A 20,159-nucleotide genomic window follows, 5' to 3' on the forward strand; every position below is an offset into this window, starting at 1 on the left:
ACGGGATAGTTAAACAAAATTTATACACATTCACTTTTATTGGTACAATCATTTGAAAATAATTATAACTAATATCCAAATGTAAGAGACACATTGACTTACTATTTAAAGTAGCCTTCTGAAGAATTTACACATATTGTACAACTGAGCCTTAATTTCTCATCAACAATAAAAACATAGAAATTCAAAACATGGAAAGAAAATAAAAATTACAACAATTAATTTCATTATCTTTCATGCTATACTTTGTAATTGTACGAAATTAAGTCAACTCAATTTAAGTAGTTGTAATAAAATTGGCTTCTACTATTCTCTATTCTATAGAGATGTGAATATATTGGATTTCTCAAACAATTACCAGTATTGCAATAAAATGATTTATTATTGAAAATAAGAAACAAAGAAAATCTGTCTATAGCTTAAGAAACACAATATACTAAAATTAAAGAGATAAAATTTTCGGAGGACAAAATATTATAGATAATTTTAGAAACAGATTATACACTTAAAAGAGTTAGTAATTTATAGCACTTACCCCTCACTATTAGTATACAGACACCAAGTGCGGTCGTCTTTTGTATTGCTGTTCCAAAATGCAACATTTATCTCTCTAAGGCCTTCAATTAACGAAAACACAAACTTCTCTTGGAATACCGGAGTATTATGACCATCTATACACAAAAAAAAAAAAAAACAAAATCAGCATAACTCACTATAACTCTATAGAAGCCTAAAAAATATAAAGAGAAATTAAAGGGGTTGAATTTGATATTTACGTTTGGAGAGAGAGAGTTTGCAGAAAGTGTGGCTTTATATTTCTTAACTTGATAAAGATGTAAGGTTGCTAGGGTTTTGAGGTGTTATAATGTTTTTATTTTTATTTTTTAAATATTGTGCTGACCTGACGTGAAAAATTGTGGTGCTAGTAGAGACTTCGGTTTTATATATATAATAATAATAAATATATAGATTACAATTTTATACAATAATTTATCATCCCGATTATACTTAATCTCCCGAATGATCAAAACACATAAATAACACCTTATAGTTAAAATTTTGCATTATATATGAAATATTTTAACACTGAAAGGCCCATTTACAACAAAAGGGGAAATTGAGTTTTGAATGTTATAAATTTCATTAGATTTAAGTATTTAACAGCAAAATTGGTTTGGAATAAAAAAAAATAATGGGAAAAAAAATTATATATAACAGAGTGACAAATTTCAGCTTCTCTCGTAAGGGTCCCACAGAAGCAACCATTAGGTCCATTACGTTATGACATTTACTTAACGGGACGTCACAAAGCCGTGACGGCCCATCCCACACGAACTCACGGTCCGTCAAAACACCCCTAGTCCCCCGTTCCAATTCCTGATCCATCTCCGCTAACGTCGTCGTTGGCGAAACCCCCCACCCTTAACCCTAACTGACGGTCCCCTCTAAAATGGCCTCCTCCTGTGACGACTTCTCTCTCCTCGATGACGATCACGATCACGCTCACCACCATAGCCACCAATCTAACCCTAACCCTAACCATCCTCACCCTAGCTCTCATCACCTCCACCAATCCTACGCGCCTCACCGATTCTCCACCAGAGCGACGACTCAGATCCACGCGCCGCCGCCGCAGCAGCAGACTCAGTCGATTATATCCTCCTCCATCGCCGCGAGCCCACAGGGAATCAACGGCGGTGAGCAGCAAGAAGGAGATGAGGAGGAGGAGGAGGAAGACGATGGCGAAGATTACAATGACGCTGGTTTTTGTTCGAATCCGTTTGATAATGGCGGTGCTGAGCCGAATCGGGTTAGAGTCGATGTGCGAGGCGAGAAGAGGAAGGATCGCGATGAGCTCAGCGATGGAGCTAACAATTACGGGTATAACAAGAAATCGAAGCCCTCCGGCAGTGCTGGAGCTTCCGGTGGAGAGTATCGGAAGGACAGGGAGGAGTGGAGCGACGCGGCGATCGCGTGCCTTCTCGATGCGTATACGGATAAGTTTACGCAGCTGAATCGAGGGAATCTGAGAGGGAGGGACTGGGAGGAGGTGGCGGCGACGGTGAGCGAGCGGTGCGAGAAGCAGACGAAGAGTGTGGAGCAGTGTAAGAACAAGGTGGACAATTTGAAGAAGCGGTACAAGCTCGAGCGCCAGAGGATGACCAATGGTGGCATTTCGGTTAGCCACTGGCCGTGGTTTAAGCACATGGAGAACATTGTCGGGAATTCGCTGCCGGTGAAGGCTGCAGCCGGCGGTGATGACGACAAAGGCGGTGGATCTTCCGCGACCACGCCGAGGCAATCAAAGAGGTAGTTGTGTTGTTTGTAAATGGCAGTGTTTGTCAATTTGGTTGCCTTGGCGTTTTTTGTTTATTCTGCATTTGTGACTGATTACCAAAAAAGATTATGCCTTTAATTGATAAGAATGGTGGGCACAATGATGAACATGGAGCTATATTGAAGCCGTGCTTAGTGTACACAAATATTAGTCTTACCAGCTCAGGATTTATTAGAAATAGGATAGGGTTATAGAATAAATCCAGTTATTGTTTTAATTTAGAACTCCATGCATAGCATATAGTATAATTACGAACAATATAAACGAAAACTAACTTGAGGAGCTTGAATTTGCTATCAAACTGTCCTTTTAAAATATTATTTGAACACCGTTGTGATCCTTAGAGATCGGGTCTTGGTGTGATGGCAAGTGCCTTCCTTCAAAAGCTATATGTTGTGGCTTTGAGTTTGTGAATTAGCCTCTCCAAAAAAATTGGTGGTGAGGTTGCTTACTAATCACCTCTGATAGACCCCTGTAAAAGTGGGAGTTTTGTGCACTAGGTGCAACATTATTGTGATATTTGGAATGTTTACAATTAGCTACCAGCAATCACATGGCAATTTAGAGGTGCTTGTCTACTTTCCAGTTTTGCCTATAAAAGTGGATGAGCTTAGATGGACATAGCATTAGCACCTAGCAGCATCTAATCTTAAAGGCTGGTATCCAAAAGCTTAACTGGCTGCCTATCTTGAAAAGTATACATGGCTGGTCTTCTTGTGCTCCTAAAATTTCTAGTTTCCTTGTTTGTTGTTTAACTACAAAGTGGTTGCAATTGGCATCCTGGTTGTGGTTGATGAACTTGTTGGAAATCTTTATCTGCCTGTCCAATCATATTGTATAATTTCATATTGGTTGTAGCTTTTGTTTCTAACTAAATGTAACTTTCACAATTTCTGATCATACTTTTGTTGACGTGGTTGATATACACCAATGGAATTGTTTTTACATGTAATTAATTTATGTTGTCATGTAAGTTTACATTTATAGGTGCTTATAAGATAGGAATTCTTTGATCCTTGACTTCATGCTTTGAGCTTGTCACATTCTTCCTGAAACTAAAGCAGGGAAAATCTAATTATTCTTGTATCACCGTGGTGAGTTCTGTGCATCATGAATCCCTATATCTTCTCCTACTTGATCAGTTCATGGGAGTGATCTTAAAATGTAGTGAAGTGGAACCAAATAGAAGGTTTTTTTTTTTTTTTTTTTTTTTGAGAGAACCAATTAGAAGGGTGATTTGATTTTACTTTCAGTGTTTCATCTGTATTTTTGTGCTTAAATTTGTTTTTGGATAGATTTGAATTGCATAATTCCTTATGTGATACTGAGCCAATATTTGAAGTAGTCCTTCCTGTTCTGGTTGTAAGGTGATCTAAGTTCAGGTAAATTTTATTTGTAGAGTTTGGTTGTTTAGTAGGCATGGACTTCCATTGTAATTGGTTGTATCACCATCATTAGGATGGGTTTAAAGTAAAGTTTCATTTGTGCATCCCAAGTTTGATTGTTTGTATATTTAATGTTCTCTATCTCTGTCTTTTATCTTGAATATTGGTTTCCTAGTTTATATATTAATTACGTCAGTTTGAATAAAGAGCTATATGTGTGCATTTGTCTTTATGAACATCATAAGGTTAACGGTACCATTTTAATACTCTCTATTTATTATATCAAATTTGCTGTTGCAGATCTGCAATTGCAATGCCTGGTCCTGTGGGTCCAATAAACAATGTCAAATCAAAATCAATGTCAAATCCTAGATGGCGGAGAGTAGTCTTCAAAGTTAGTGGTGTTGCTCTTGCTGGCACTGGCCCTAACAATATTGACCCAAAGGTTTGTTGTTATGGGGAAATTTTAATAGCATAAGCATGGATATTGATTTTTTTTCAAGTAAATCGTCCCATCTTACTATGTTATCTGTGCTGTAACCTAAATTTAATTGTTATTTTTTTTGACAGGTGGTAATGTTGATTGCAAGAGAAGTTGCAATTGCTTGCCGCCTTGGCGTAGAGGTATTAATTTTCGCATGATTATTCTTTGCAACACGGGATGTTTGCTGATGGTTTGGGTTTTGACACCTAATGTACTTATTTTTTGTAATATCCCAGGTGGCAATTGTTGTTGGAGGTCGTAACTTCTTTTGTGGAGATACATGGGTAACTGCAACAGGTTTAGAAAGATGTACTGCATACCAGATAGGGTAATGTTGCTTGGTGATAAAAGCTTTGCATTCTTGAATTATAAATACTTTTCCTTTAATTATGGTTATACCAGAAGTGAAGCATGTGAGGTGAAGTTTTAGGAAATTTTTTTTCTTTAACTTTTTATCTTTTTTGGGTGTGTGTGTTTGTGTGTCTAGTAACGATAATTTCTCAGAATATATGATATGCAATCTTATTGCATTTTTTAAAGAAAGTTTAATGAATTTGGTTGAATGTGCTTTGATGTCCATTTTCCACTGCTTGTTCTGTTGCTGAAAGTTACTTGTTCTATTTATAGAACTAGAATAAAACTGTAGATGGTGTCTCAAATGACAAAGCTTTTAAAAATGCACTCAACAAGATATTGGATTTTTCTTTTGTTTTAGGACTGTTTTGTTAGCAATATGTGACCCTTTGTAAAGCTGAATTCTTAATTCTCTTACATCTGTTTCATGAATGGTCCATATGTACATTTAAAAGTTCAGCATGTGACTTTCTTATAAACTTGTTCAGCACAAAGTATGTAAACGTATAAACTTGTTCCAGCACAAAGTATGTAAAGGAATAAACTTGTTTCAGCACAAATCTCATACTTGAGCAGTTCTCGCAAGGAATGTTGAACGGGCGTATAATGTTTGAGGGTTGGTTGTTGGGGTGCGGTATGATTGAGGAAAAAGGGTTGTTGTCAATGTCATTGATTTTGCTCTCTCTCTCCCTCTCTCTCTCAGTGTGTGTGAGAAAGTGGGGTTTTTCTGTTGCCTCATGATAAGGTGGGATGGATAATACTAGCATGTTAGTAAGCTCAAGGAGGATTTATATATGACCCAGTTGATATTGCCTCCCTAACACCTCCTCAACTTCATCTCCTCCCCTTATAAATGCTAGGTGAAGGGGTGAGGTCGTGAGTTCAAGATCCATTGCCTCCTTGGCAATGAGGAGTATTATATTTTTGAGTTAATGTCTTAAATGCTATGATTTTATCATGTGACCGCCCTCTCCTTTTTCCCTTTACCCTATATGTTTAGTATATTCTGGTCTCTCTCTCTCTCTCTCTCTATATATATATATATATATTTGTGTGTATTTTTTTCCCTCTTGAAGTCTCACGGCATGCTATAAGTATATTAAAATGATTAAGATTAACATTGTTTACTCTAAAGAAAAACTCTATTACCAAATTTTCAAGAAATTTAAAAATACTAAAATTAAAATTATATTACTAGAAGTTTAGTTTCATTAATTTTTTTATGTTATTTTAATAATCTACCATTTTATTTTAAGAAACATTGCTGAGTCTTACACGTACATGCTTGGATTGTATGGTTCAATGTAGTATCACATGTACAACATGCATTTGTCATGCGGTACTTTATAACTAGATTTAAAATTATTATGGCAAAAATGTTCTTTACACTTTCTAAGTTTGATGTTGCTTCGACTCGTTAGGGTGCAACCTAGTGGTTGGAGGCTTGGGAGTTGGGATGAGTTGTAGACCTAGACATCTTGGGTTCGATTCCCCCTAAGAGTTCCTCTGGATTACCTAGTACATGGTTTTGGTGGGTAGGGTCGTGTATTCGTGATTTACTCCCTAGGGGTGGATCGAAAGGGCCATGTCTTGGTGAGGTTTCACATCATCAAAAAAAGTTTGAGGTTGCTTTTAAATTGGTCCTTTACTTTCAAAACTTACAATTTACACCAAAGGCTTTACAACAATGTAAATGTACCCCTTTGTTATGGTTTGTCAAATTTTCGTAGTTAGCTAGCCTGAAAACGTCTTCCCCCCTCCCCCTATTTTTCTGTCCAAATGATGTTGTTTTGAGTTCGTTAAGAGTAATATCCCAATGGATGTTACTAGTGCCTAAGGCTGAGCGCTTCCCTCTTGAGGAAGGGGTGGCGTGGTATTCCACGAGAGAGGTTTTTGTTGCAAAATCATGGCGCACTATCATGATAGTGTGATAGGCACATATTACCAAAATTGGGGGACACCATGGCCGCTCTACTACTCTAGTCTTTGCAGCCAGAGCAAGGGATTGTCCCTACATTTCTCTTACCACCATTATTCATAATTATCTATAAAAAATAAAGATTCCAACGGATGTTTATAGAATGGGTACATTGATATTGTTATTATGCTCAAGTGCGTAATTATTTGTTTTCTTAGTTAAGAGACAAATTTATAAAATTATGTTAATATTTATTGACACAATTAACTTTAAGTAATATTTTATTACGGAAGTTTTTGGAAATTGAAAACACTACTTGGATTAATTACCAAAAGTTCCAAGAAATTAAAAAAAGAGTTTTCTTCTCACCAGCCCCTTCCCCCAACCTAGGGAATTTTTTTTTTTTTTTAAGAGTTTTCATCATTTATTATAATAATCTATTATGATTTTTGGTTTGGGTAAAAACTCAGTTTTTCCTGTGTTTCTCATCGTAATATTTGTTCTTTTATTTTTGCTGTCTATTTTGTTGTTCAATTTCAATCTTACTATTAAACTATTTTCTTTAATTTATATATGATTTTGTTTATCAGTTCATTGCATGGGCATATTGCTACTACAATAATAATTTTTAGTTGCAATGAGGAAATTGTCTCCCATTCATTTTTTAAACACACACACATCTTGCATGTTCTCTATTGTTTGTTTTCTGTGTAATGAAACTATGTTTTATGATTTTAACTTGTGATATGCACCAGAATGATGGCAACTGTGATGAATTCTGTATTGCTCCAGTCAGCATTAGAGAAGTTGGGTGTTCAGACGCGTGTACAAACTGCATTCACAATGTTGGAGGTTGCTGAACCATATAGTAGGCAAAGGGCCATCCGGCATCTTGAAAAAGGCAGAGTTGTAATTTTTGGTGGCATTGGTTCTGGTTTTGGACACCCAACCTTTTCCACTGACACAGCTGCTGCTGTTCGAGCTTCAGAAAGTATGTCTCTATCTCTTCCAAAGTTATTTTATTTGATTTACTCAATTAAAATTTAAATTGTACTAGTGTACATTCTCTCTCTCTCTCTCTCTCTCCCATGTTCACACACACACACACACAGATATGTAAACTTATGCTGACACAACAGACATGCACACACACCCCTTTGTATCTTTTGTGAATGTAGTTTTCTTTTTCTCAGTTCACGCCGATGCAGTCCTCAAGGGTACCAATGTTGATGGTGTGTATGACTGTACCTCCCGTGACAACAATTTTACCTTTGAGCACATCTCTTTCAGTGATTTGACCGCCAGAGGTGCCACCTCCATGGACACAATGGCACTGAACTATTGTGATGAGAACAGCATTCCTGGTTTGTGTACTTTGTTGTACTTGTTCTGGTTTAGGGTTCATTTTTACATTGATTCATGCATTTTTGAGTTCATTTGGTTACTTATCACAATGCATCATTTTGAGGCATAGAAAATTAGTCTTATCATTTTAACAAATGTCAAGTGTGCTCAATGTTATCCAACTGTTAATTTTTCTTGTGTGAGTGGGTGAGTTTCAAAAACCTAGATGTGTTGAGTTCTCAATATTAATAGAATGAACTGGAATGTACTTTTGGGCTATCTTTGAGAATTGAATCTCATACCAAGTAAATTATATTTCTTTATGTACAGTCGTGGTCTTTAATCTTCTAGAGCCTGGAAACATCTCAAAAGCGCTATGTGGAGAGCAAGTTGGTACACTGATTGATCAAAGTGGAAGGATTAGCTAACATTTATGAAACACCGACCTGATGCATTATTAGGTCTTGTAACCTCAGATGTATGTCAAGTCAGTAGACCTTAGAAGAATTGGCGGGCACCTTAATTCAGCTGCCAGCTACTATTTGTTGAGGCTTGAATGGTTCTCTTAATTTATAATTTGCCACCTAAAGTATACATGAGTGGTGTTAAGGTTCCGACATGCCAGATGCTAAGCACTGATTATTTCCAGTGGTTGCTTTGTTTGATACCTGCATCTTAGTGAGGTGCTATTTCTCCTGTATTTTTATAATTGTAAATGTTGTTAACTTAACAGCAGCATTAGTTGGAGTAGAATAGTTTAGTAACGGTGAGTGTACTGGTAGTGGTTTTGAGAGCAAGATATACAGTTCAAAGTCGTGAGTCACATTATAGATTGAAATTGTTTTACTGTATCATGTATTATGAAATTCTGATATATTTAATGTGCTATTAAACTGCTAATAATGCTTCATATTGTTATTTCATTGGTGTTGAAAGTGGGATTCAAAAATTGGGAGGGTTAAGACAACTGCTGTTAGCATGCCTGCAATTGCAAATGGCACATTCTTGTAAAAGAAGGAAATAGTTAAGTAGTATTTGATTTCACTTACCCTTCTCCAGTACAAGGTATTAGGTTGTCTGTGGAAGAATATGAGTTATAATGCTCCTTCATGTTGGTAAAGTTTTTCTTTGTTTTAAGAAAGGTGGAAACAAGTCAAGTGTCTTCATGAGTGTTTTGACCTTATGCTCAAACACAATTGAAGCAAATGCCATGTGTTGTCTGGAAAAGGGAAGAGATAAAATAATGAAGATGAAGCAATAAAGCCATTCTTGGTGAAACCAGTAGATGCCAGCTGCCTCCAATAAATTATAATTAGACCGTGTAACTAACAGATTATTGGAACTTATAAATGTTGACTATGGTCAAATGTTATTAATCAAAATAGGGTCCAGTTAACGTGGTGTTTTTTGGGCATTTGTTGAGAAATTAGTTTAGGAAAGTTCTGATATTACTTTCATGTGAAATATAAAAAACTAGAAAAAAAAAAAAATATATATATATATATTTTTTTTTTTTCATTTTCCATAGTAAGTTTTCAAAAATATTTTATAAACTAATATTCTTAAAATATCTGTTAACTTTTTTTCATTAAAGAAAAATGTACAAACTGATGTAGATAAGAGGCTAGGAAGATGTACAAACTGCTACATAAGAGGCTAGGAAGTAGGATCACAATGGAACAGATCTTTTGAAATCAATTTAATGGTTCAGATTACATATAGAAAATAATCTTATTTTCTTGGTTATTTGCTAAGTAAACTTAGAGGAGTAATTAGGCCATTGGTCGTGAAAACAAAACTGCTTGGACTACCACACAACTCTTGAGACTTTTGCACTGAAAACAATAAAACTGCTTCGAATACCATAACTCTTGAGACTTTTGAACTCAAAACAATAAAACTGCTTGAACTACCATCACTCTCGAGACTCTTGCATTGAAAGCAATAAAACTGCTCGGACTACCATAACTATTGAGACTATTGCACTTAAAACAATAGGGGGGGTGTTGGGTTTGTGTTTTCAAACAACAATTTTCAGTTTTTAAACAACATTACACGTATTTTCACACACTTTTTCACCCACATGTATTTCCATAAATGTTTTCAAACAATAATTTTCAGTTTTTAAACACATGTACCAAATGGGCCCTAAAACTGCTTGAACTACCATCACTCTGGAGACTCTTGCATTGAAAACAATTAATAATGAAACTAAATTACATTACAGAGGACTAAATAGCACTATCTTGTTGGGTAATGGACAAGACCACCAGGTCTTTCTACCAGCAACAATGGAAACATAAAACTTACAAATATTACAAAGAAACAACAAAATAGGGTCTGATAAAATAGTCTGCTGACAGCCAGAATATGCAGCGAGATAATGCAAGTAAAAATAGGAAGATTAGCATAGAAACAACCATGGGATCAACAAATGGTAAATACTGAGGCAATGCAAGATGAGCATCAAGCCAGCCCATCTTCTGTGGTAGCAAGTGAAGGAGAAAGTGAATTGCGCGATTCATCATAATCCTCTCCTAAAGGAGATTGCTCCACCCTTATGTCCTCTATCATCTTTGTCACTTCCACCATTGTTGGCCTCTTTTCAGGCTGTGGCACCACACAAGTCAACCCCACATGAAGCATTGACACAAGTTCTTCCTCTATATTCTTATACCTCAAAAGTTCTTGATCAAACACTTCAGCAGTCCACTCTTCCTTCACAACCGATCGAACCCATTTGGGAAGATCCACAGCCAGTTGTTCCTCTTCATCCATTCGAGGCCGAGTTGGTGAAGGGTATTGAGATGGAGCTTTCCCTGTTAGAACTTCCAACAATAAGACCCCAAAACTGTAAACATCTGCCTTTTGAGACAGCCTCTTGATTTCTGCTTGTTCAGGAGCCCTGTACCCTCCTAATCTTGCAATGGCATGAACCGGGTTCAAAAGCAAGGAAAGCCCAAAATCAGAAATGCAAGCTACACCATTCTTGTCAAGAAGTACATTCGAAGATTTCACATTCCCATGTGGTATTCTCGATCCTTCGTACTCTTCATGAACCTTTGCAAGTCCTCGAGCCGCTCCTAGCACCAAGCTGATCCTTGTAGTCCAATCCAAAGGAATTCTCCCCGGACCCCGATTCCCTAATTACACAACAACACAAATTCCTTAATCACACATTATACAAGATCAAGAACTACACTGATACACACAAATCAAGTTAAATTAAAACTATAACAACATCAAACTAGAATTACTAACCATGAAGAAGTGAATGCAAGCTCCCATTAGGAAGATAATCATAGACAAGAAGCTTCTCTTCCTTGGCATAGTAATAAGCTCTAAACCTCACAATATTTGGATGCTTAAGCTTCCCTATCAAGTCCATATACTGCTCAAACTCCTTCCTCGCACACGGGTTCGCATCCTTGAGCCGCTTCACAGCCACGGTTGCTCCATCATCAAGCACCGCCCTATACACCGTCCCCAAGCTCCCTTTTCCAAGCATCTCCGCCGAAGCTCTAAGCAAATCCTCAAGCTCAAACTGCTTCCTCCTATCGAAAAACACCAACTTGCTTTGGTCCGTAGCGGTAGTCCCATCACTATCTGCACCCCCATTATTTGCATACACTTTCTTATCACTCCCATAGCTACTCCCACTCCTCCTCCTCTTCCCACTCTCACTCCCGGCCATCGAGCCCGAGCTATACCCTCGATCCCTAGCACAATAATGCGCCACCACGAACGACACCACCACCAACAAAGCAACACAATTCGCTATCACAATAGCCACAATCACACCAGTACTTAACCCTTTCTTAGAAGGCAATTCTCCTCTTGCTTGACTCATTACAGGCGCTTCTGGTAACGAGCTCGGGTTTGATGGCACCGTCTGACTCTGAGCCGATGCAGTCGCTGGAGATGTATTGGTGAACGAACAAGCAGGCAAAGGACTCGACCCACATAGCCCTTCGTTCCCAGAAAAGCTTTCTCGACCAAACTTTTTCACCAACCCATCAGGTACATTTCCATAGAATTCATTGTTGGTCAAGTTCAGTTCTTTGAGGTTAACAAGAGAGACAGAGAGATCAGGAATCGAACCCGAAAGCACGTTGTTCTGTAACCGTAGCGTGAGGAGCCGAGTCAAATTCAACAACTGCTTCGGAATCGAGCCACGTATGTTGTTATCGGAGAGGTCGAGACGGAGGAGCCTATTTAGCGAGTCGATCTGTGTTGGGATATCTCCAGAGAGGTCATTGGCAGAGAGGTAGAGAAGTTTGAGGTTGGTGCAGTTGGTGAGAGGCAAAATGGTGCCGTTGAGGCGGTTGTTGTGGAGGTCGAGGAGTCGAAGCTGGTCGAGATGGGCCAGAGAGTCGAGAGGTCCACGGAGGTTGAGAGATGGGAGTGAGAGAGAGATGACACGGTCTTTGTTGGTGGAGCAGCGGACACCACGCCAGTAAGAAGTGCAGGCATCGAGGCCGGTCCAGTTCGAGTCGAGGTTGCCGTGAGTGTCGGTTTCGAGACGAAAACGTGTGAGGAATTGTGTGTCATTTGGAGGAGTAAGAGAAAGGGAAGGAGAGATGAAGAAGAGGAAGAAGAAGAAGAAGAAGAAAGGTAAGGGAAAGGGATAAGGATAGTTGTTCATTGTTTGAGGTTTTTGGAGTGGTGTAGGCGGGAAGAGTGGGTATGACTAATGAGATATGAGAGAGTGTGTTTTTTTAAAAATTATATAAGTTTCTTTAGCTACTCTCTTTGTCTCTTCTTCTCTCCCTCCTCATCTTACCTCTATTTTGTTCTATTTGTTTAAAGAAGTTCAAATTTGGGAGCTTAAGGGAGAGTTAAATGGTAGAGGCTCTAGAGGGGATCAGGAGGATGTTACAAACACAACAGTTTAGATAATAACTTTCATAATTGCTGTGTAATTATTATGTGTTCTCGGAATATTACTAAGATTTACCATAAATGTGAGAGGAGGGAGCATCACGTTACTATGCTTCGGGAGTGCCAAATAAATTTTCTAATTGTTGAGTTGACATGTTATTATTTATTATCACATGTATTCATCGCATACACTATTTCATTATTCATCAATTACTATTAACTACTTGATCCTTTAAGCAGTTGTGAAATATGTTGCCGACTCTAGAGTTATTTACATGCGTTGGTTTCTCATATGGGGCTTGTATGATTAAAGGGTGGGGAGAGAGAGACAAGGTGTGTGTGCTTATGATATCTTTTTTAGCTGGACTTTTGAGAATTGAGAGAGTATGATTAAAGGTGACAATAGGCTATGGGGATGAGGGTGGGGTGTGTTGGATGAATGATTGCACTTCCCCCACTACTCTCAAAAGGGAATGAGTGGAACGTTTTTAAATCAGGGTGTTTCCCTTTCTCTTTTTCTTTACCAATTGAAAATTTTGGGTTCTTATCCCAACCAAAAATAAAATAAAATTGAATATTGAATATTGAATATTTTGGGTACCACTAATCATACACTTTTGCATGGTAGCCTAGGAGCGCTTCCTAGGGATTATAGTGAAGATCACGCATAACCTTACTTAAAAAGAAGATTATGGGTTCATCCAAAAAGAAGAAGAAGAAGATAATGGCATGGTTATTAAATTAAATAATTAATCACTTTGCCATGTGACTCATAAATTACTATTAATCCTGCAATTTCGAAGTGCTCAACAAAGTGCCTACGTAATTGAATTGATTCCAGAGTTTGACTGAAGCTGATATTGGTATAGAATTAAAAGGACTCGATTGTCACTGTGTACTAATCCCTTTTATATAAGACTCTCAATTAGCTGCAGAATTCACTGCTTTATTGCTTTTACCAACAATCAATGTCTATTGCAATTGTATTGATTCTCTCTGGTGGCTCTTGCATTGGTTTTTCCTTTCCCTGAAATCTCAGTGCCATTTTATCTAAAATTGAGGTAGAATTGGTTGACAGTGCCAGCAATTTTAGACATATAGCATTTTTACAACTTTTTAAGACGGTAAGTAGTGCTTGAAATAATATCAATTTTACGTGATTTTTTATTAATATTATTTTTTTATGCATCGATCACAAGTTCGAAACAAATCATTGTGAACAAAATATTTTGAGATTTATTAATATAAATCCATGCCAGCTTGTGACAGACCTATTGAACAATGAACTTGAGTTTGATTCATGGGATGTGAATGTCTCCTATGTCTAAATTTATGAGGGTAAATATAGTTTTTATACTTGTTTACATTCACTATTTACATCGATATTTACGATTGATTCGAAAATATCTACATTCTTAAAATGTCTATATTTTAACATATGAAAGTGGATGAAAAAAAAAAGTGTAAGAGTATAAAAACCCAAATAGTAATCCTATTTACTTCTGCACGCGGATGAGTTTTTATGTATAAACACACCTAATGCACTTACTCATATATCGGACTGAGATTCGATGCACTGTGCGATACTCTTTCAAGGATGAGATTGAAACTTAAAAAGTTTATTTCTAATTTTAGTCACTAAATTTAAACCTTCAACTTTTTACTTTTAAAATTTTTTCACCTTCACCTTTTTGCATTTTCACTTCTCTCTCATACATTAAGTGTTAATTGGACGGTGCACCGAATCCAAATCCATCAATCCCCTCTGGATGATTGGGCAACCAACTGTTAGCTCTGAGAAAAGTACCAGTTTATTACCCCAGATTTCTTATAGTTTACTCACAAATTTGACAACAATATTCCCATGACAGGTAGCATTATGAACTTTTACCATATATATGGCAGAAGCTCTCTGTCAAAAGCAATATTGCTTTACAAATATGGCTTTTCTTTGAGCCTTTCAGTCACCTGAATGAAGAATGATCAAAAGACATCTTATTCATATGCTATAATTTTGTTTTCCTGATCCTTATATTTAATACTCATCATCAGCCATTATAAGTTCTCAACATATGTTTCTATCGAGTATACTATTCCTCAATAAGAGCCAAAACGAACTCAAATTTTTTGAGGCAGATATTTCACGTGAGTATATGTTGGTGCCTTGGTGGTATATATTTTTGCTAAAAAAAAATTATTAGCTAACTATAATTATGGTGTAGGACATAATTTACTATTTAATTAGTGTAATTTATTAATTTTGGCATTTGATTTGTAATTTTCTTTATTTTAGATTTAGGGTTATTATTTCATTGTTTTTAGGTGCTCTTAATGTTTTTTAGTTCAAATTTGGTTCATGTTATGGTTAGTTATTAATTAGGAGTTATTTCATAATATATTAAATAGGCCCCTAATTCTATAAACGTTTTTTGAACAATTATTCAATTAATAAAATTCAGACTTTTTGTCTCTCTTTTTTCTGGTGGATTCTAGAATTCTTTCTTTTTGTGGATTCAAGAAACCCGTGTGGATTTAATGTTATTTTCAGAAGCAAACGTGTTTTGTTTCTTGTTTTTTAGAAGTAGACGTGTTTTGCTTCTTGACGCTTTTGTATCCTGCATCAAATTATTATGTTATATATATATTTAAAAATAGGAATAATAAATTATCATTGAGAATTCTCTATAATTCACCTCTTAATTTCTATCTTTCAGGCAGAAGTTATTAACCTATAAGTATTGGAGTGTTTAGGTCGATGTCACATTGGTGCCACCTAAGCCATCCTTTTTTTTTCTGTTTTAGGCATTTAGAGATCTTTCTTCTGCTAAGAATACCATACCATTGCAAGTCAGCCGAGCAATTACTGATTCATTATCACTCAACGTAATGAAGCACCTTCTCTAGCGTTGATTAAAAGTATCATTACACTTTGGATTCATATCAAATATGAATAAAGTGTTGCCTTTTCCCCATGTGTTCATTTCCTCTAAAGTTTGACCATGAAGAATGTATGATCTACAACTATATGATGAAATGAGTGTTAACCAAATGTTTGTTCAATCACTCCAATTTTCACAAACCTCTCATTTGCAAAGAAAGATGAAGATAATTAAAAACTTAAAAATTTGACAAGAAAGATGATAATTTTGGAGTAAGTCCCAAATATGCAGTGTTCAATCCATATTGGTAGGTGAATTTATATTTACCACCTTAAACTTTGTTATTACCAGTAATATTAAAGTTTTCAAATTCACATTTCAGTACTTTACAGTCACTCATATACACACACACACGCATAAGTGGTGATAATTTCACTCTATGCAAAACAGCTGAAATCATGTTTTAAAAAACACGGCTTCACAATTATAATGAACTATGTGCACTATGCAATAATAATTAGCATACATGTAACAAGGTGTGTATATGGTACCATGTTACATACTGTATACAACAATAATTAGTGTATATATAACACCGACAAGTTGTTACTTGGGGTTTGAGTCAACATTTTAAGTTAAGCCTCGCCTCTGTTGAGCTGTGGACCACTAAATTGGCATTGCTACTTGCCCAGTGGAAAAACACATGGTTTGACACTTTGAATCTATGATACTCATGTGCAGCTTCCCTCCTGATAATTTTTAACCCAAAACAGTCGGCAACTTTTTTAAGTTTTCACATAAAGAGTTATAGGGAAAGGGGAAAATAAAAAAGAGAAGGAAAGAAAAAGCATAAATAATTTGATTTTCCTGTTGAATTCCATTACTTTCCATATCGTGGAAGGAAAAAGTGCACAACTTTAAGTCATAAGAAAGCAAAGTTTGGTCTACCAACCCCAGCATGATGATCAGGAATATTATCATGTAACCAGACAAGGGTAAACAAACTGCTCCATAAAATTGACACTTAATTTTCTTTATGTAGAACTTCCAAAACCACTTTGATAACATTTATTATATTCAGCAAGAATACAATGTCCTGCACCTTCAACGTTGATCTACTATTAGGGCCTGCCTGATGCACCGAAAAGCTATATATCTTTTACATAGTGTCCTTTTTTTTTTTTTTTTTCTTTTTTTAAATATGATAATTATTTTTTGGGATGATTTATGATTATATTGCTATTGCTGTGCTTATCTATATTGTACAAAATATGAACTAGTTACCTTTTTTATATATCGATAGTTAAGAGTGGGGATATAACGTGCCAATTGAGTTACAAGACTCTTGACTTGAACCAATTACTTAAAAGAAAGGAATTCGGAATATGCATTATTTCACAACTTAGATTAACATCATAGTGTCATGTCACAAAATAATGCAGTATATTGTTCAAGAGGGCCATTACGCTCAACCATAGGAATAGATGATTAATAATGAGGTGTTGGTTTGAAAAATATAAATCAAATTTAAGAAGATTAGATAGTCTTGCACTCTCTCAATCAAAAAAAAAATCTAATGTTTCGGATGTGTATAGTATCACACTCATAATAATATATGGGACTCACGCAGACCTGTAAGACCCACATGTTATTATAAATGTGATGTTGCATGGATTTGAAATACTAGATATCACCTCGAGTCTTACTCACATAAGTATGTGCGGCTTTGGATTTTCAATTTAAAAAAAAAAAAAAAAACTAAAATATGGTCCTCACTTTTTCAATTCTCACTACATTCAAAAGAAGCCAAGCCGAAGTTACTTCAAAATTCTAAACAGGTTGACCAAGCAGCACTGCAAACCCTCATAATTTTGACCTCTCCAGCTGGAGAATCCTCTATAAAAGTCTTTTTTTTTTTTTTTTTGGTTCTGTGATAAAATCATTTGTTTAAGTTTTCTTGATTTTCAACGCCACATGGTAGGGCTCAGTGGTGGTACACACCTCAATCCTTAGCCTTCATCTTCACGACTCACAAGTATAGTAATGCTGTCGCAAAAAGTGAAGGAAATGCTTCAGCTTTCTCTTTTCTTCGATTTCATTACGATGCGTTTTGCCCTTCACTAACCAAACATGCAAAAAGTGGCAAAAGCAGAAATTGAAGGCGGGATTAGCGTTCTAATTTTCAGTCGCTCATTCACATAGTTAGTCAGCACAACTCGATCAAGAAGAAAAAGTGGACAAAATCAAAGTGTACTACTGCTTGAAATACGTTAGTAATTATGATTACAATTATAATTATTATCATTTGTCCCTTATCGTGGATCATTGGAATATGAAACGAAGTCCAGGAATTTCATGTTTAACAGTTTAAGAAGTTTCTTGATCCAAAAAAGAAGAAGAAGAAGGTTGAAGTAAGTGGATTTTAGTTAGTTTGTTCAACTACTAAACTCTGTTTTCTTTGAATAGGGAATCTAAGTTCAAATCTCGCCTACATAAAAAATGAATTAATTGGTATTTTAACTTGATCCTTAGGCATTAATGACTTTTTTTGCATGGATTAATTAAAGAGAGTACGTCCTTGTTTTCTAGAACAAGCTCTTCTCCATGATGTATCTGTTGCTTTTACTTCTGAGTGAATTTCATAGTCTTCCTATCAAATAAGAAGAGAGAAATCATCATGGAATAAATATTATAGGTTCAAATCTTTTCATATTAGTTAACCCCCTCCAAAAAAAAAAAAAAAAAAAAAAAAAAAAAAAAAACAAAACAAAAGGTTTAGTATGGAATTAAATCATTGGCTTAAGATGATGTTAGGAACTTCAGATCCTGTATCAAGAAAAAAAAAGGAACTTCAGATCCATGTGATGGAGTTAGGAACTTGAGGTCCATGTGATGAAGTTCTGTAAAATTAGGTAATTGGCATTTTGGAGTTTATTTTTAATTTTAATCCCAAGTCATTTCAGCTTTTCTGGGTTTCTGATCTGTCCAGCTTGAGACTTAAAGAGTAAAGACTTGCATCTTAAAGCCTTAGGCTGAGACAAAATGTGACAAATGAAGCTTTATGCACTTTATATATATCTATAGTTTCATGTTAATACTTTGGCCCTTCGTTGTTTGATCCCAGCGGGCAATGGCCTAATGGGGATGTTGGTTGACTCTTTCGGTTGTTACTTACAGTTAGTAGGGAAAATAACCAATTGGGTAAAATAGTGTGATGCTTAATAATAAGTTAGGTACACGAGTACCTAAACATTGCTACCTTGAAAAAAATGAAGCACAAAACTAAGCTCAACCTCAGGGCTCAAGTGGCTTCTTGTTTTTGGGATGATAGCTTTCAGTTGAATTGCCTTTTGTAACCCAATTTTGCCACTATCTATTTCACACGACAATATCATTTTCTGAGCAAAATATTAAGACAAGATAGGGCAAAACAAAAGTATCTAGTACCATGGTAAACTCTAAACTCTCCGGAACCAAAAATTTGAGCAGGAAAATTGCTTGTGTATAAATTGCCCATGTTCTGTTCTTTTAGGTACGTATCAGTACCTCAAACATTATGGTCATCATTATGTTTCTTCTTAGTGTAGGTGAGATTCGATCCTAGTCTCTTATTCAATGATAATACCATTAAGTTTATTTTTAGTGTAAATGAAATTTGAGCCAAGTACTTTATTCGTTCTATGATGATTGGTGTGTGTTTTTTTTTAATAATAATTTTTTAGTATTGGTGAGATTCAATTCTAGAGATCTTATTTTAATATCAGGTTAAGACATTAATAGTTTTTAGTTAAATGCCATTTCATATCTCAACTGTCTATTTCACACGACAACTTGATCTTTCAAACTAAAATATTAAGGGAAAGAAAAACCGACCAAAGGCTAAAAAACACAAAAGCATCTAGTACAAGTACCCGACTCTTGTCCTAGGCACTCGACAAATGATACTAGAGAAATTTTGCTAAAATAAACCAAATTAGTGTATAAGAAATCAAAAGTAGGTGAACATTAACATAAAAACTCCCATTAATATCACATGGCTCTTTCTACCAAATATGTCATCTCTAATAAACTTTCGGTCCTTGAATGAGAAGTTACTCAAAAGTGAAGACAATATGGTAACTATATTTTGTCTTTGAGGGAACCTCACCATTTTAGATTTTTTTTTCTCTCTCTCTCTCACACATATATACATACACACCCAAAAGGAAAGTCTGATTGTTAAATAAGTAATATATTCTTTATAAAGAAAAAAGTAATTTTGTAAAAAATAGGAGTCGAAGGTCTATGCCTAGTATAGTAAAAGGCTTGATGACCTTGTGTAATTATGCCTAGTATAGTAAAAGGCTTGATGACCTTGTGTAATTATCTTCCAATACTTTAAAGAAATGTAGTTTGACAGTTCTTTCAAGGTTGAGAGGGAGTGAGAGTTGTGTATCAAAAAGGAAAAAGTTTATCCTTAAATTAGTTTGAAGGAATTTTCCTCCAATCCACCATGTGATAGTTGAAAAGACCATCTACTTGTATTTTTAATCATAGACATTTTTAATGAGTTAAGTGACTTTTTTTTATGAGAAAT

General features: G+C 35.7%; 2 protein-coding genes across 2 annotated transcripts; one reads left to right on the forward strand and one right to left on the reverse strand.

Moving 5' to 3' along the window:
• The first annotated feature begins 1,284 nt into the window (after positions 1-1,284).
• Positions 1,285-8,726, forward strand: LOC126692033 (uncharacterized). Its single transcript, XM_050387440.1, has 7 exons — positions 1,285-2,310; positions 4,024-4,168; positions 4,294-4,347; positions 4,444-4,535; positions 7,235-7,470; positions 7,673-7,843; positions 8,154-8,726. Exons 1-7 carry the CDS (start codon positions 1,451-1,453, stop codon positions 8,249-8,251), a joined length of 1,656 nt encoding a protein of 551 aa, XP_050243397.1. The 5' UTR covers positions 1,285-1,450; the 3' UTR covers positions 8,252-8,726.
• Positions 8,727-9,978: 1,252 nt separating this feature from the next.
• On the reverse strand, positions 9,979-12,637 carry LOC126692034 (leucine-rich repeat receptor-like protein kinase PXC1). The gene is made up of 2 exons (XM_050387441.1): positions 11,085-12,637; positions 9,979-10,966 (listed from the first exon to the last, which is right to left on the reverse strand). Exons 1-2 carry the CDS (start codon positions 12,466-12,468, stop codon positions 10,290-10,292), a joined length of 2,061 nt encoding a protein of 686 aa, XP_050243398.1. The 5' UTR covers positions 12,469-12,637; the 3' UTR covers positions 9,979-10,289.
• Between the last annotated feature and the right edge of the window lie 7,522 nt (positions 12,638-20,159).

Source organism: Quercus robur, chromosome 7 (genome assembly GCF_932294415.1).
Source record: "Quercus robur chromosome 7, dhQueRobu3.1, whole genome shotgun sequence".
NCBI lineage: Eukaryota > Viridiplantae > Streptophyta > Magnoliopsida > Fagales > Fagaceae > Quercus > Quercus robur.

What these genes read in the sequence shown, in the direction of transcription:
- LOC126692034 (XM_050387441.1), bottom strand. Translation starts at nt 12,468, where the DNA reads ATGAACAACTATCCTTATCCCTTTCCCTTACCTTTCTTCTTCTTCTTC. An exon ending in CTTGCATTCACTTCTTCATG is followed by an intron (nt 10,967 to 11,084) that starts GTTAGTAATTCT and finishes TTGTGTAATTAG; the next exon opens with GGAATCGGGGTCCGGGGAGA.
- LOC126692033 (XM_050387440.1), top strand. Translation starts at nt 1,451, where the DNA reads ATGGCCTCCTCCTGTGACGACTTCTCTCTCCTCGATGACGATCACGAT. An exon ending in CTTGCCGCCTTGGCGTAGAG is followed by an intron (nt 4,348 to 4,443) that starts GTATTAATTTTC and finishes GTAATATCCCAG; the next exon opens with GTGGCAATTGTTGTTGGAGG. An exon ending in TGATGAGAACAGCATTCCTG is followed by an intron (nt 7,844 to 8,153) that starts GTTTGTGTACTT and finishes CTTTATGTACAG; the next exon opens with TCGTGGTCTTTAATCTTCTA.